Raw genomic sequence first — 12233 nt, 5'->3', positions numbered from 1 at the left:
GGTTGCGCCCATCGTTGATGCAGGTGCGTTAATTTTGAACATGCGCAGCAGTATCGCGTTATTTCCCACACGCTTCTGCACTGCCGGACGCCCTGCACGCCAACGTGGTAAGGTGAGCAATTTACTATCATAAGTTCATTTTTATCACGCGATCGGGAGATTTTTTAGGAATCAATTGACCCCAGAACGCCAACAAATCGTCTAGTTTAATGCCGGGTTGAATACACCGTCGATAATTTATGTTTGGGCTACTTTTCCTCCCCTGTTGTGTGCTGTATGTGCCTAGTTACCTTGGCGTCACGGCAGCGTGTCCCATTTGACTTAAAAAGTATGTTAACCTTGTTATCTACGTTATTGAGTCGTACAGAACGATTGTAATTTAATCAAACCAAGCCGAGACATCAATAGACAGTTTGATGGGTAAAGGATCCCTAAAAAAATGACATCCATAGGCACAACTTAGTTCCTGGTGTGTTGTATGCAATGATAGTTTTCACTGCAAGTGCAAAATACTTGTTCTGTTTTCACCCCAAAAAAAACATTTATAAAAAAAAAAAAATGTTAAGCCAATATTTAATTGCCTTGTCTGGAAAATAGCACAGATCACTGACTAATTGTCATGCTTGATCTTTATATTCACCTTCATTTTTTATTAAATTTATTGTAAGACTTATCTTTCCTGTCATAATTGTTTGGCAACTCCCAAAATAACTTGGTTAAATCAAGTTTTCCTTCAAGATGCAGCTATTGTGTGCTCAAAACACGTACCCTTGTCGTTAGACTAGACCAGATGGATGTAAAACTAGTTTAAAAACCCCACCAAAGCCTATCTTATGAGTCTCCATATATAACTGTTACTTTTTTTTGCAGCTTTTCCTGTATGCCCAGAACGCTCACACGAGGTTACATGAGAGGACTGGGTCACATCAAGGTAAAACTAGTTCCCGAAAAAAGAAAAAAAAAACAGCCCATATATTGAATCACCAGTCACTTTATTTCATAACTTTTGCTTTTTTTGTGGCACACCTCAACTCCATGTTTAGACTCTGGATGGCCTCGAAGTGATCTTCATCACAGGTTGCCTTCTTGAAGATGACGCGTCTCTTGCATCTCTGGAGAATGCTGGCAGGTGAATGAATATATTTGTAAAATATCCAAGTATTCATCCAAATTAAATACAATCTTAAACCATTATTATTATTATTATAATCTTGTGTAACTCAGTGACATCCAATCCGATTTATTTTCAATTGTATCACCATGGTGAGATTTAATATACCCCTTCTCGTTTAGGTTAAGTGTGCCATATATCTGACTCGTGCAGGCAAAGTGAAAGACCAGACCCGTAAGGTACGAAAAATCTTATTAGAAACTTCATTTAATTGGATTGGATAACTTTATTCATCCCATATTTGGGAAATTTCATTTCATATTGCATTTGTAAATGTAGATTTTGGAGCAGTAATCATTTTGGTACAATTCTAAGTGTTTTTATTTCTAATAATATTTCTTAGTGTTTTTTTTCAGTTAAATATATTTGTAATTGTAATTTAACTCTTAGTTTATATCTGCAGGAGGAGAAAAGACTGGCCACACCAATCAACACCGCTAAATATGCTGTTTGGAAGATGTTTACCTGTTAATAAAAACTTTAACTTGGAATGGTTTGCTAAAAAAAATAATGAGACATGTATACAATTCAAGAACATTTATTTTTTTCCACCAAAATTGGGGCTTTTGAGGTTGGCATCGGCTTAAAAATGGAGCATTGCGAATGTCCTTCAGCAAATGGACGGAGAATCGCCTTCCCCTAGGGTAAGATTCTGTAAGAAAAAAAAGTCAGGTACAATAGATTAAGTACAAAAGAAATATATAGCCTGGGGACTAAGTAAAAATATATTGCATCAGGAAGGCTGTTCTTTGTTGTCAGCAGGCCTTCATTCCACTGCACAAGAAGACAACATTAAAGTCACATGAGGAAGGAAAAATATAAATATAAAAGTGTGTGTGTATGTATGTATGTGTGAACGTGTATGTATGTGTATGTGTACAGGTGTGTATAGATGTGTGTGTGTGTATGTATGTATGTGTGTACGTGTATGTATGTGTACAGGTGTGTATAGATGTGTGTATGTGTATAGATGTGTGTGAGTGTATGTGTGGTTGTGTGTGTATGAATGTGTGTATGTATGTGCACGCATGTGTGTATGTGTGTAGATGTGTGTATACGTGTATGAATGTGTGTATATGTGTATATATGTATGTGTATAAATGTGTGTTTGTGTGTATATGTGTGTGTGTATTTGTAAAAGTGTGTGTAGATGTGTGTATATGTGTGTATATGTGTGTGTGTGTGTATATGTGTTTATATATGTATGTGTATAAATGTGTGTTTGTGTGTATGTGTATATATGTCTGTGTATATGTCTGTGTAGATGTGTGTATACGTGTATGAATGTGTAAGCGTGTGTAGATGTGTGTATACGTGTATGAATGTGTAAGCGTGTGTAGATGTGTGTATACGTGTCTATATGTATGTGTATGAATGTGTGTTTGTGTGTATATGTGTGTATGTGTATATGTGTGTATGTGTGTATGTATGTGTAAGTGTGTAGATGTGTATATATGTATGTGTATAAATGTGTATATGTGTATATATGTATGTGTATAAATGTGTATATGTGTATATATGTATGTGTATATATGTATGTGTATAGGTGTGTATGTGTATGTATGTGTAAAAGTGTGTGTAGATGTGTGTATGTGTTTATATATGTATGTGTATAGGTGTGTATGTGTATGTATGTGTAAAAGTGTGTGTAGATGTGTGTATATGTGTGTGTATGTGTGTACATGTGTTTATATATGTATGTGTATACATGTGTGTTTGTGTGTATATGTCTGTGTATATATGTCTGTGTATATGTCTGTGTGTATATGTCTGTTTATGTGTGTACATACGTGCATGTGTACAAATGTGTAACTGTGTGTATAAATGTGTAGATGTGTGTGTGTGTGTATATATGTGTATAAGTGTGTGTATGTGTATACTATATATGTGTGTATATGTGTGTGTATATGTGTGTGTAGATGTGTGTATATATGTCTGTGTATAAATTTGTATGTGTGTATAAATGTGTGTGTGTATGTTGGTATAAGTGTATATATGTGTGTTAGTGTGTCCGTATGTGTGTATGTGTGTACGTACGTGTGTTTATATGTGTAAATGTGTAAATGTGTAGATGTGTGTGTGTATAAGTATGTATATATGTGTGGATGTGTATATATGGATATATATGTATAAATGTGTAAACGTGTAGATGTGTGTGTGTATAAGTATGTATATATGTGTGGATGTGTATATATGGATATATATGTATAAATGTGTGTATGTGTATAAATGTGTGTATGTGTATAAATGTGTGTGTGTAGATGTGTGTATATATGTCTGTATATAAATGTGTATATGTATGTGTGGGTGTATGTGCTTGCAAAGATTTTTCCCACTATTATTCAGGTAAATGAACGGAATAAGAGTACAAGTAATACTGCTTTCTCTCACAGGGTGGTGGCCCAGTGGTTAAGTCATCAGTCTCCCATATGTGTGGTCCTGGGTTCAAATCCAAGTGCCAGCAAAGATTTTCTAAATCTTATTCAGGTAAAAGAACAAATACTGCCTAAGTGTCTAAGTGTATAAATCTTCAGTGGTGGATGAAGCATTTTGTCAAAAAATGACTAAGTGTTTCACCCCAATTTCCATGGATAAAACGTTTCAACACCCATGTATAAGTGGGGCACGAGTTGGTGTAGTGGGTTGCACACTCGCCTTTGCACCGAGAGAACGTGAGTTCGCTTCCCGGTGTCGGCGGTTGACTGACCAAGCAAGCGGTCGAGGGTCGGCCGAAGGCCGACCCGAGAACGCCTTTCGCACATACAGGTCCATCAAGTGTCTTCCGAACTGCCGAAGGCAGTTCGGAATATAACCTTTTGCTGAAAAGTATGACTAAGTGTTTAATATAAATTAAAAAGTTTTTTTCTTTTTTTTTTTCCTTCTTCTTTTTCCATTGACCAATTCTTCTTTCCAATTCCAACTTCAGCCAAACGACAGCGAGATTCGAACCCAGGTCTCCCAGACGGGAGTCCAGTGAACTAACCTCTGCGCCAACCAAGTGACTACACTTTTCTTTGTAATCATTTGAGTGTCTTTCCAAGAAGTACACAGAAAGAACTAAGTGAAAAGGTGTCCCGACCGGGAATTGAACTAAGGTCCCCTGGACGGGAGTCCAGTGAACTAACCTCTGCGCCAACCAAGTGACTACACTTTTCTCTGTAATCATTTGAGTGTCTTTCCAAGAAGTACACAGAAAGAATTAAGTGAAAAGGTGTGCTGTCCGGGAATCGAACCCAGGTCCCCTGGACAAGAGTCCAGTGAACTAACCTCTGCGCCAACCAAGCGACTACACTTTTCTTTGTAATCATTTGAGTTTCTTGAGAAGAAGTCCAAAGAAACAACTAAGTGAAAAAGTGTCTCGACCGGGAATCGAACCCAGGTCTCCCAGACGGGAGTCCTGTGATCTAACTTCTGCGCCAACCAAGTGACTACACTTTTCTTTGTAATCATTTGAGTTTCTTGAGAAGAAGTCCAAAGAAACAACTAAGTGAAAAAGTGTCTCGACCGGGAATCGAACCCAGGTCTCCCAGACGGGAGTCCTGTGATCTAACCTCTGCGCCAACCAAGTGACTACACTTTCCTCAGTAATCATCTGAGTTTCTTAACAAGAAGTACACAGAAACATACAAGTGAAAAAGTGTGCCGACCGGGAATCGAACCCAGGCCTCCTGGATGGGAGTGCAGTGAACTAACCTCTGCGCCAACCAAGTGACTACACTTTCCTCAGTAATCATCTGAGTTTCTTAACAAGAAGTACACAGAAACATTCTAGTGAAAAAGTGTGCCGATCGGGAATCGAACCCAGGACCCCTGGACAGGAGTCCAGTGAACTAACCTCTGCGCCAACCAAGTGACTACACTTTCCTCAGTAATTATCTGAGTTTCTCAACAAGAAGTACACAGAAAGAACTAAGTGAAAATGTGTGCCGACCAGGTATCGAACCCAGGCCTCCTGGATGGGAGTGCAGTGAACTAACCTCTGTGCCATCCAAGTGACAACACTTTCCTCAGTAATCATCTGAATGTCTTGACAAGTCCACAGAAACAACTAAGTGAAAATGTATGCCGACTGGGAATTGAACTCAGGTCTCCCGAATGGGAGTCCAGTGAACTAACCACTGCGCCAACCAAGTAGCTACATTTCCCTTTGTAACTATTTAAGTGTCTTGACTACAAGTCCACAGAAACAACTATGGGTAATGAGTGGTTCACTCACCTGACTTTGTTGCAGGCAGATGTGGGTTCAATACCCATTGGTGGTGGTATGATTGGTTATGTAGATGGTCATTTATTTCTCTATATACCTTACAATTGATGGGTTAGTCTCCAGCAACCCCTGCAACCCTTTCGAGGGTGGATGACCTGCAAAATGAATGAATGAAAAAAAAATGTAAAAGTTTTAATGATAAGTATTTTATGCTCCAGAACTGATTTGTTTTAGAAACCAATGCTCTGTAATGTATCTACATATTTTAATATTTCACATTCTTGAGAATAAAATGACAATTAGCTCCACATTATACAGTTTTATACAAGTGTACAATGTGTTTTATAATTTAATTTTACAATTTATATAACATGAGATGTAATACCCAAAATAGGAATAAAAGGCATTGTCTAGGTTTAAAAAAAAAGTTTAAAAAATAAAAAAGCAAAGAGTGATTGGTTTCATCATTTCACCAATCTATGTTTTTCCTGCTTTAGGCAGTTTAAACTTGCAATAAAATGCAGTCAAAACCTGGTATGAAATTGCACGGACAGTTAAAACACTTCAGAGTTCATAAATGGGTAAATTTTGTACAACAAGACAAAACATAGACATACATAGCTATAAACACTACATTCAAAGCAGTAAAGTATTTCCTTTTAAAAAAATATGGGTAAAAATAAAGTTCAAATATTAAACCTTAAACTTACCAAGTAATATTTTTGTACCAAATCCTACAGATTTTTTTTTAGAAACTGGTCATTGCTAAACACACCAATAAATAAGGAATAAATAAATAAATCATTGAGACATCCATATGTTTTGCATTGCACCATGATTGGTCAAGTATTGGGACGGCATTTCTACGGGTGAATTCACCCACATCCTGACCCAAAGTCAAAATGGCTGCGTGCAAGAGCTGTCAATGTGTTCGGACATAAAATTCCAGTGAGCTTTTCTAAATTATTCCCCATGAGTTTAGTAAGTGAAACATGTATGTTTGCATTTTTTCTTGATAATATTTTTTGTATTTTTTATTATTTATTTTTTTTAGCTGGCAACCAAAAGGTTTACTCATTTAAAGGTCTGGTACTGTGGTTTTGACTAGCCAAGACAATAACAGTTTTTTGAAGACAAAATGGATAGTGTTTTGGGCACATTTGAAATGTCCTTGCTGAATTCAAACATTTTGGCTATTTCAATGTTTGTTTGTTTTTTTCTAACTCATTGGCTGTGATTGACAGGGATAAAAATCCAATTTGACAATTTTTTTAGTCTCATGATCGGGTGTAATGAATATACTAGGCCAGCAAAACAGCAAAAAAACAAAAGCAAAAGGGGGAAAAAATGGCAAACTACTAAAAGGTCCCAAAAATCCAACAACAAAATATTGCAAAAAATGTGAAATGCTACACTAACATGGCCAATTAGTTAATATTAAATCATTTTAATGTGTTTTAAACAATAAAAAGGTTGTTAACCTACTTCCAAATGTGTGTTGATGTAAATGTTGTGGAAAAAGTGATAAAAAAGCTTTTAAAAAAGTGTGTCGGTGGCTGTCAATAGCAGCCAATGAGTTAATTGCTTCCTGAAGTGTGAACAAAGCAACGACAATGTTACATTCATCATATTCAAATCAACAATTGATTGACTGATTGGATGCTCTTCCATCCATCTTTCTCCCATATCTACATGTTCACATTGCTCTTCTCATTGGTTGTGCAACGTGACATTTCCCGTCAAGAGGTAAGTCGCTTGCAATTGCTGTTTTTTTGTCCAGCTCTCGCTGACGCCTCAGTCAGTGACGTCACCACGGGCGAGCGTACCTCAGTTTTTTTGTGTTTCACCGAAGTTTGGTGTTGCTGTATGTATTGCGCTGGACGGAAATAAGTTTCTCTGTGCAGGCAGTGCGGCCTTCGTGTAAAGAACCGCTCCACGCGGCACCGCCGTCGGGCGTCCGGCCGTCGTCGCTACGGCAATAGACGTAGGCCATGGTGTCGGTACGGCTCTGGATGTGAGTGCTACGCAGGAGGGAGCGGCAGTAGCGGCTAATCTTTTCCACCCTTCGGAGGATCAGGTTGGCTTTTCTGTTAAGTTGACAGAATGAACAAAGTGTTCATTTGCAAACATTTTTGTCAACCTGTTACTGAATGCAATATTTGTGATTGATGGTGATGGAATGGATGGATGTTAAATGAGTTTATGGAAATCATTGAGATTGTGAGGGTTGCCAGCGGATGAATAATCCAAATTTGACAAAAACTTTCTATAGATTTCCACCCAAATGTCTTTCAGTTGGACAAAAAAAAATCAAGAAACCTGTTGAATTGCACCCAAAACCAAAGTAAAAAGGAAATGAATTGTCACCAAAAAAGAAAAAGTGACAAAAAAAACTACCAAGAAATAAAAGAGAATGAGTAATTGGATGAAAATGATAGCAAATGAGTAAAAATCCACTCTAAAATGCTCCTAAATCAATAGAAAGTGTCTGTATTGAGCCAAAATGAACAGCAAGTGACGCAGGAATGCTCCCAAAATCAACACAAACTGCACTTAAACCAAGAAGTGACCTGGAAATGCCCTAAAATCAAGAGGGAGTTACCCAAAAATCCACATGTGACAAAGTAAATAAAAGGAAATAACCCAAATTGTACAAGCACTGACCATATTTTGGAAATAATGCTGAAATCCTGCTATATATAAATGCCTCCCTGATTTTTACATTTCCCTGCCAAATGACCATTAACAATATAGTCAAAAACATCATATTTGACAAACTTCACCCCTTAAAACAAGTGATTTTGAACTTGAAAAAATCTACCCTAATTTTAGGTATTGTTTCCAAACAGTACCAAACATACTCATCGTTCTAAAGAAGAAAAAAAAACCTCCAAATTCTTTCAACTGTGTTATCATGATTTCAGTGCTAACAGATACAAACGTCTGCCCAAAAATCCTCCGCATGCAAAATATTTATGGTAGCATTCACACATTGTCTGATTCTGTAGCTGAGGAATCCTTTCGTGCTTGCCCGCCTGCCAGTCTGAGTAAAAACAATCACATGCAGCTGCGTGTCGAATAGTCCAATAGCGATGTTGTTGAACACCCAACCAGAGGCAGCTGTCTGGAGTCGGTAGAACACAAATTTTTGGATATGTGTCTCTACTACTTGCCACTGTTTACGATGCAAAAAAAACCCAAAAGAAGGAACACAAAAATAAAAAAATAAACAAGCAAATACACCTTGCGTCAGGTTTGAATTCAAGGTTGTAAAGCTAGTGGGGATACTAAAATGAAGAAAACACATACGGAGAAGGGGGTAAAATTCCATTTGTTTTGAAAAGCAGCATCTGCTGAGCATCGGCATCTGTCTCTAGTTTAGTAAAAAGAAGTACAGACATCCTTTTCACTTATTTGCTGAAATTTGGGGGAAACATTTTCCCCTTGAAAGTTCTTGTGTCTGACACAACTGAATAGCAAACACATAATCAAAAGGGATTCGTGAGCGTGTGAACTGGAGGCAAATGAAACATTTATGACGCTGAATAAATAGCGTAGGAAACAAAAAAAAAATACACATACAAATGGAAGTGGGTTTGGGCCTGGGAATTGACTTGCAGGTAGCCCTTAATTTACTACAGTTTGTAGCAAAAATGTGTATATGTATGATTTTTTTCATTGAAAGCAAAATAATAATAATCATTAAAACAATGTTGAATATGTTTCAAACTTTAAAGGGAAGAGTGGAGGATATTTGGACCTATGAGGTCATAAAGGTCAAATATATGATGAACAAAGAGTAGGATGTGTGTAATATGAAATGGAAGAATCATTTAAATGTTAGGGTTATCAGGTCAAAGGTCAGAAACATGTTTGTGTCCCAGCTGACTGCAGACCAGAGGCAGATGACACCCTGAATCACTGGCCAGTCAAACTTGCATGTTTCTTAATGAACTGATGAGGTGCAAGAATTTTGGGGTAAAACAGTCAAAGGTTAGAGAGGTTAAAAAACAAAAAAATGATAAGTTGATAACAGAAGTCAGATGACAAGAAGAGAAAGCGTGATGACATTTTGGTGCATGAGAGAAGAGACTGTCCATTCTACCAAATGGGGTGATGCTTTGAATTTGAAAAGTCTGCTCTCTCAGTGTCCTCCTCTGGTTCTAATATGGTTTTTTTTTTTTTTTGTGATGTCAGACTTAAGCATGCAAATACTTTTTTGCATATGTGTGTTTAAGAAAAAGTATTGTTCATTCATTATTGCTCTTGATAATAATGTGGGTATATAAATAGACAAAATCATCTGGGACTGTTGGTTCCTAAGGAGTACTGATTGTGCTTAGGTTTCCTGTGGCTGCTCTTGCATTGGCCTTTGAAAAACAAGACACCGTCAAACCAGCTTATGAATCACTCCAAATGAGTCCCCAAACGTGTCAACAGGTAGTAAATAATCCAAAACTCATCTATACTGCCAGTCCTAAATCCCTTTACCGCATCCCAGACCACTTCACCAGTGCCCACAAACATAAATTAGAGGAAACTGAGAACAATAATTGTTCAAACTTAATTAGGGGAATTATTTCCTATTTTTGCCTGCTGTATAACTTCAGTTCAGGTTCAACAGTCCACGTCTCTGTCGTCCTATTATCACTTAACCCATTGCTGCCATTGACAGTGGTAGGCGCCCAAACATTTTGATCTGGGAGGACTTACATTTCTATAAAAACATCATTACTTTGGCCCTCAAAAAATCTTCAAATTGCCCCTAAATCACCAAGAAGTCACCTTAAATTGAGCCAAGTTGACACAAGAGAAAGTGACACGTGAATGCCCCAAATTCAACACTAAGTGACCCAAAATAAAAAAAGAAATAATTAATAAAGCTCCCTTATTAAAGGTGCTTTTAAGAGACATACAATGTAAATGAAGTGGCCCAAAAAGAACCGTAAAAAACATGTGATGTCCTCAAACCCCAAAATCAACAGCCCTAAAATCAATAGATGGTGACCGAAAGTGAGGCAGAGATACCCCACTTAATATATGTGACATAAAATGACCAGGAATTGACCAAAAATAGACGTGAGGTACTCAAAACCAATTATAAATGACTGGAAAATTCCAGGGCAGCGCGGTGGCCTCACACCTTTGGGGCCCTGGGTTCAAATCCAAGTTATGTCCCACCTGTGTGGAGTTTATATGTTGTCCCTGGGTCTGTGTGGGTTTCCTCCGGGTACTCTGCTTTCTTCCCACATTCCAAAAACATGCATGATAAGCTAATTGAAGATGAAAATTGCCCCTAGGTATGAATGTGAATGGGTGTTTGTCCCTCTTGTGCCCTACGATTGGCTGGCCACCAATTCAGGTTGTCCCCCGCCTCTAGCCTAAAGTCAGCCGGGATAGGCTCCAGCACCCCCCGCAACGCTAGTGAGGATAATGCGTTTCAGAAAATGAGATGAGAGATGAGATGAAAAACTCCAAAATCAACAGGAGTTGACCTGGAAATGCCAAATAATCAAGAGTAAGCAAACATTCCTGTTTTTTCCCATTTTTTTCCCCAGAATGGATTGTACATCTGTTCCCTCAGTTGAAAAGGTATCTCACCTGGGGCCCAGCTCGTCTTCGCTGCGCCACACAAAGTCGCCAAACTTCTCGTAGAGGGAATTGTAGTGGTGCTGGACTCGGTAGAGTAGCGGAGGAGGGATTTCCATCAAGGTGTTGTATGCCAGCTGTTGTTCCTTGCCACTTGTGTAGCCGTTGTACAGGTTGTACACCTTATCTGCAATTTCTTTGAGAACAACAAGTTTATATAAGCTCAGGTTTGGAGGGTTTTTTGTTTTTTTTAAAAACATTCTTCCAACAGTTCACTGCCAAGGTCATTTAAGTCAGTGCAATAGCAGGGAAAACAAGTTTGTGTGTTTATGCCCTTCAGATGTGCTTCCTCCAGAAAAGCAGACCAACTTCAAATGATTTATTAGCATAAATTACAGAATGAAGAAAAACAAAACCACCCGGCACTTGAGAAACTGTAATTGGAACATTGCTCGATTGTATCATAAGAAGATTTTTGCAATTTGTCTTAGTTAGGGTTGACAAGGAATCACACACACACACACACACACACACACACACACACACACACACACACACACACACACACACACACACACACACACACACACACAAAAGAAAATAATCTTTGTACCTTCTGCTCGGTTATCGTCAACCATTGGACAGGACGTCCGCACAGAGACATAGCTGGGGTCGGAGTGACTTCCTCGGCTGTCCACTGCATAGAGCGTGAATCTGGAAAACAGTATATTATTATAACCAAACCAATCACTCCCCAAAACATCCATTACCGTTTTCTAAATACAAGAAGCAACATTAACAGCAATCTATTGCTTTTTCTGCCATTTTGTGTTTGAATTTAAGACAAATAAGCAATGCATTTCTGTCCTAGTAAAAGGCAACCGTTCTCCACCTCCACTTGTAAAACCATAAAGGTTTTCATTTCATTTTTTTAAAGACACAGCGAACTATTTTCATTGACTGCACCCGTGTGCTACGGCGTAAAACGGGAGGTTTTATTGTGGTCTCAGGCTATTGTCTCAATTCAGAAGCAGCATCCTGCAAAGTGTCTGTTTGAAGACAGTTACGACACAGCAAGTGCTGTCCCACAATTCATAAAAAAACAGAAGGACACTTTGTTCATGCACTCTTCTCCATTGTCAGCCATTTTGCGAGGATTTGTTAGTGTACCCCCCCTCCCCCCAGAACACTCACTTCTTCTATCTAACTTCACCCAAATTGTGTTGTGTGTTATTGACGAAACTGAAAGGAATCCATCTCAAATAG

At 38.2% G+C, this 12233-nt stretch overlaps 1 protein-coding gene and 2 long non-coding RNA genes across 9 annotated transcripts in view; 2 read left to right on the top strand and 1 right to left on the bottom strand.

The window, feature by feature from the left end:
• LOC144210743 (uncharacterized) lies at nt 1-1308 on the top strand. Its single transcript, XR_013329450.1, has 3 exons — nt 1-112; nt 871-931; nt 1044-1308. It is a non-coding gene; the product is annotated as an uncharacterized LOC144210743 (long non-coding RNA).
• Nucleotides 1309-1559: 251 nt separating this feature from the next.
• The window catches only part of astn2 (astrotactin 2), a 121216-nt gene continuing 110542 nt past the window's right edge, over nt 1560-12233 (bottom strand). For 4 of the 7 annotated variants that reach the window (XM_077736934.1, XM_077736933.1, XM_077736937.1 and 1 more), the window contains 3 exons: nt 11581-11681; nt 10980-11163; nt 5629-7465 (listed from right to left, as the gene is read on the bottom strand). In XM_077736934.1, the coding sequence (XP_077593060.1) occupies nt 7222-7465; nt 10980-11163; nt 11581-11681 (529 nt within the window). In that variant the 3' untranslated portion in view covers nt 5629-7221. Of the gene's footprint in view, nt 1824-5276; nt 5534-5628; nt 7466-9576; nt 9749-10979; nt 11164-11580; nt 11682-12233 lie in introns of those variants that run through there. The other 3 variants (XR_013329353.1, XM_077736935.1, XM_077736936.1) reach the window with 3 other exon arrangements.
• On the top strand, nt 2494-6046 carry LOC144210323 (uncharacterized). The gene is made up of 2 exons (XR_013329360.1): nt 2494-3658; nt 4098-6046. It is a non-coding gene; the product is annotated as an uncharacterized LOC144210323 (long non-coding RNA).

Source organism: Stigmatopora nigra, chromosome 17 (genome assembly GCF_051989575.1).
Source record: "Stigmatopora nigra isolate UIUO_SnigA chromosome 17, RoL_Snig_1.1, whole genome shotgun sequence".
Lineage (NCBI taxonomy): Eukaryota > Metazoa > Chordata > Actinopteri > Syngnathiformes > Syngnathidae > Stigmatopora > Stigmatopora nigra.
The sequence above is the reverse complement of the archived record's forward strand: the minus strand, read 5'-3'. Positions and strand labels throughout refer to the sequence as shown.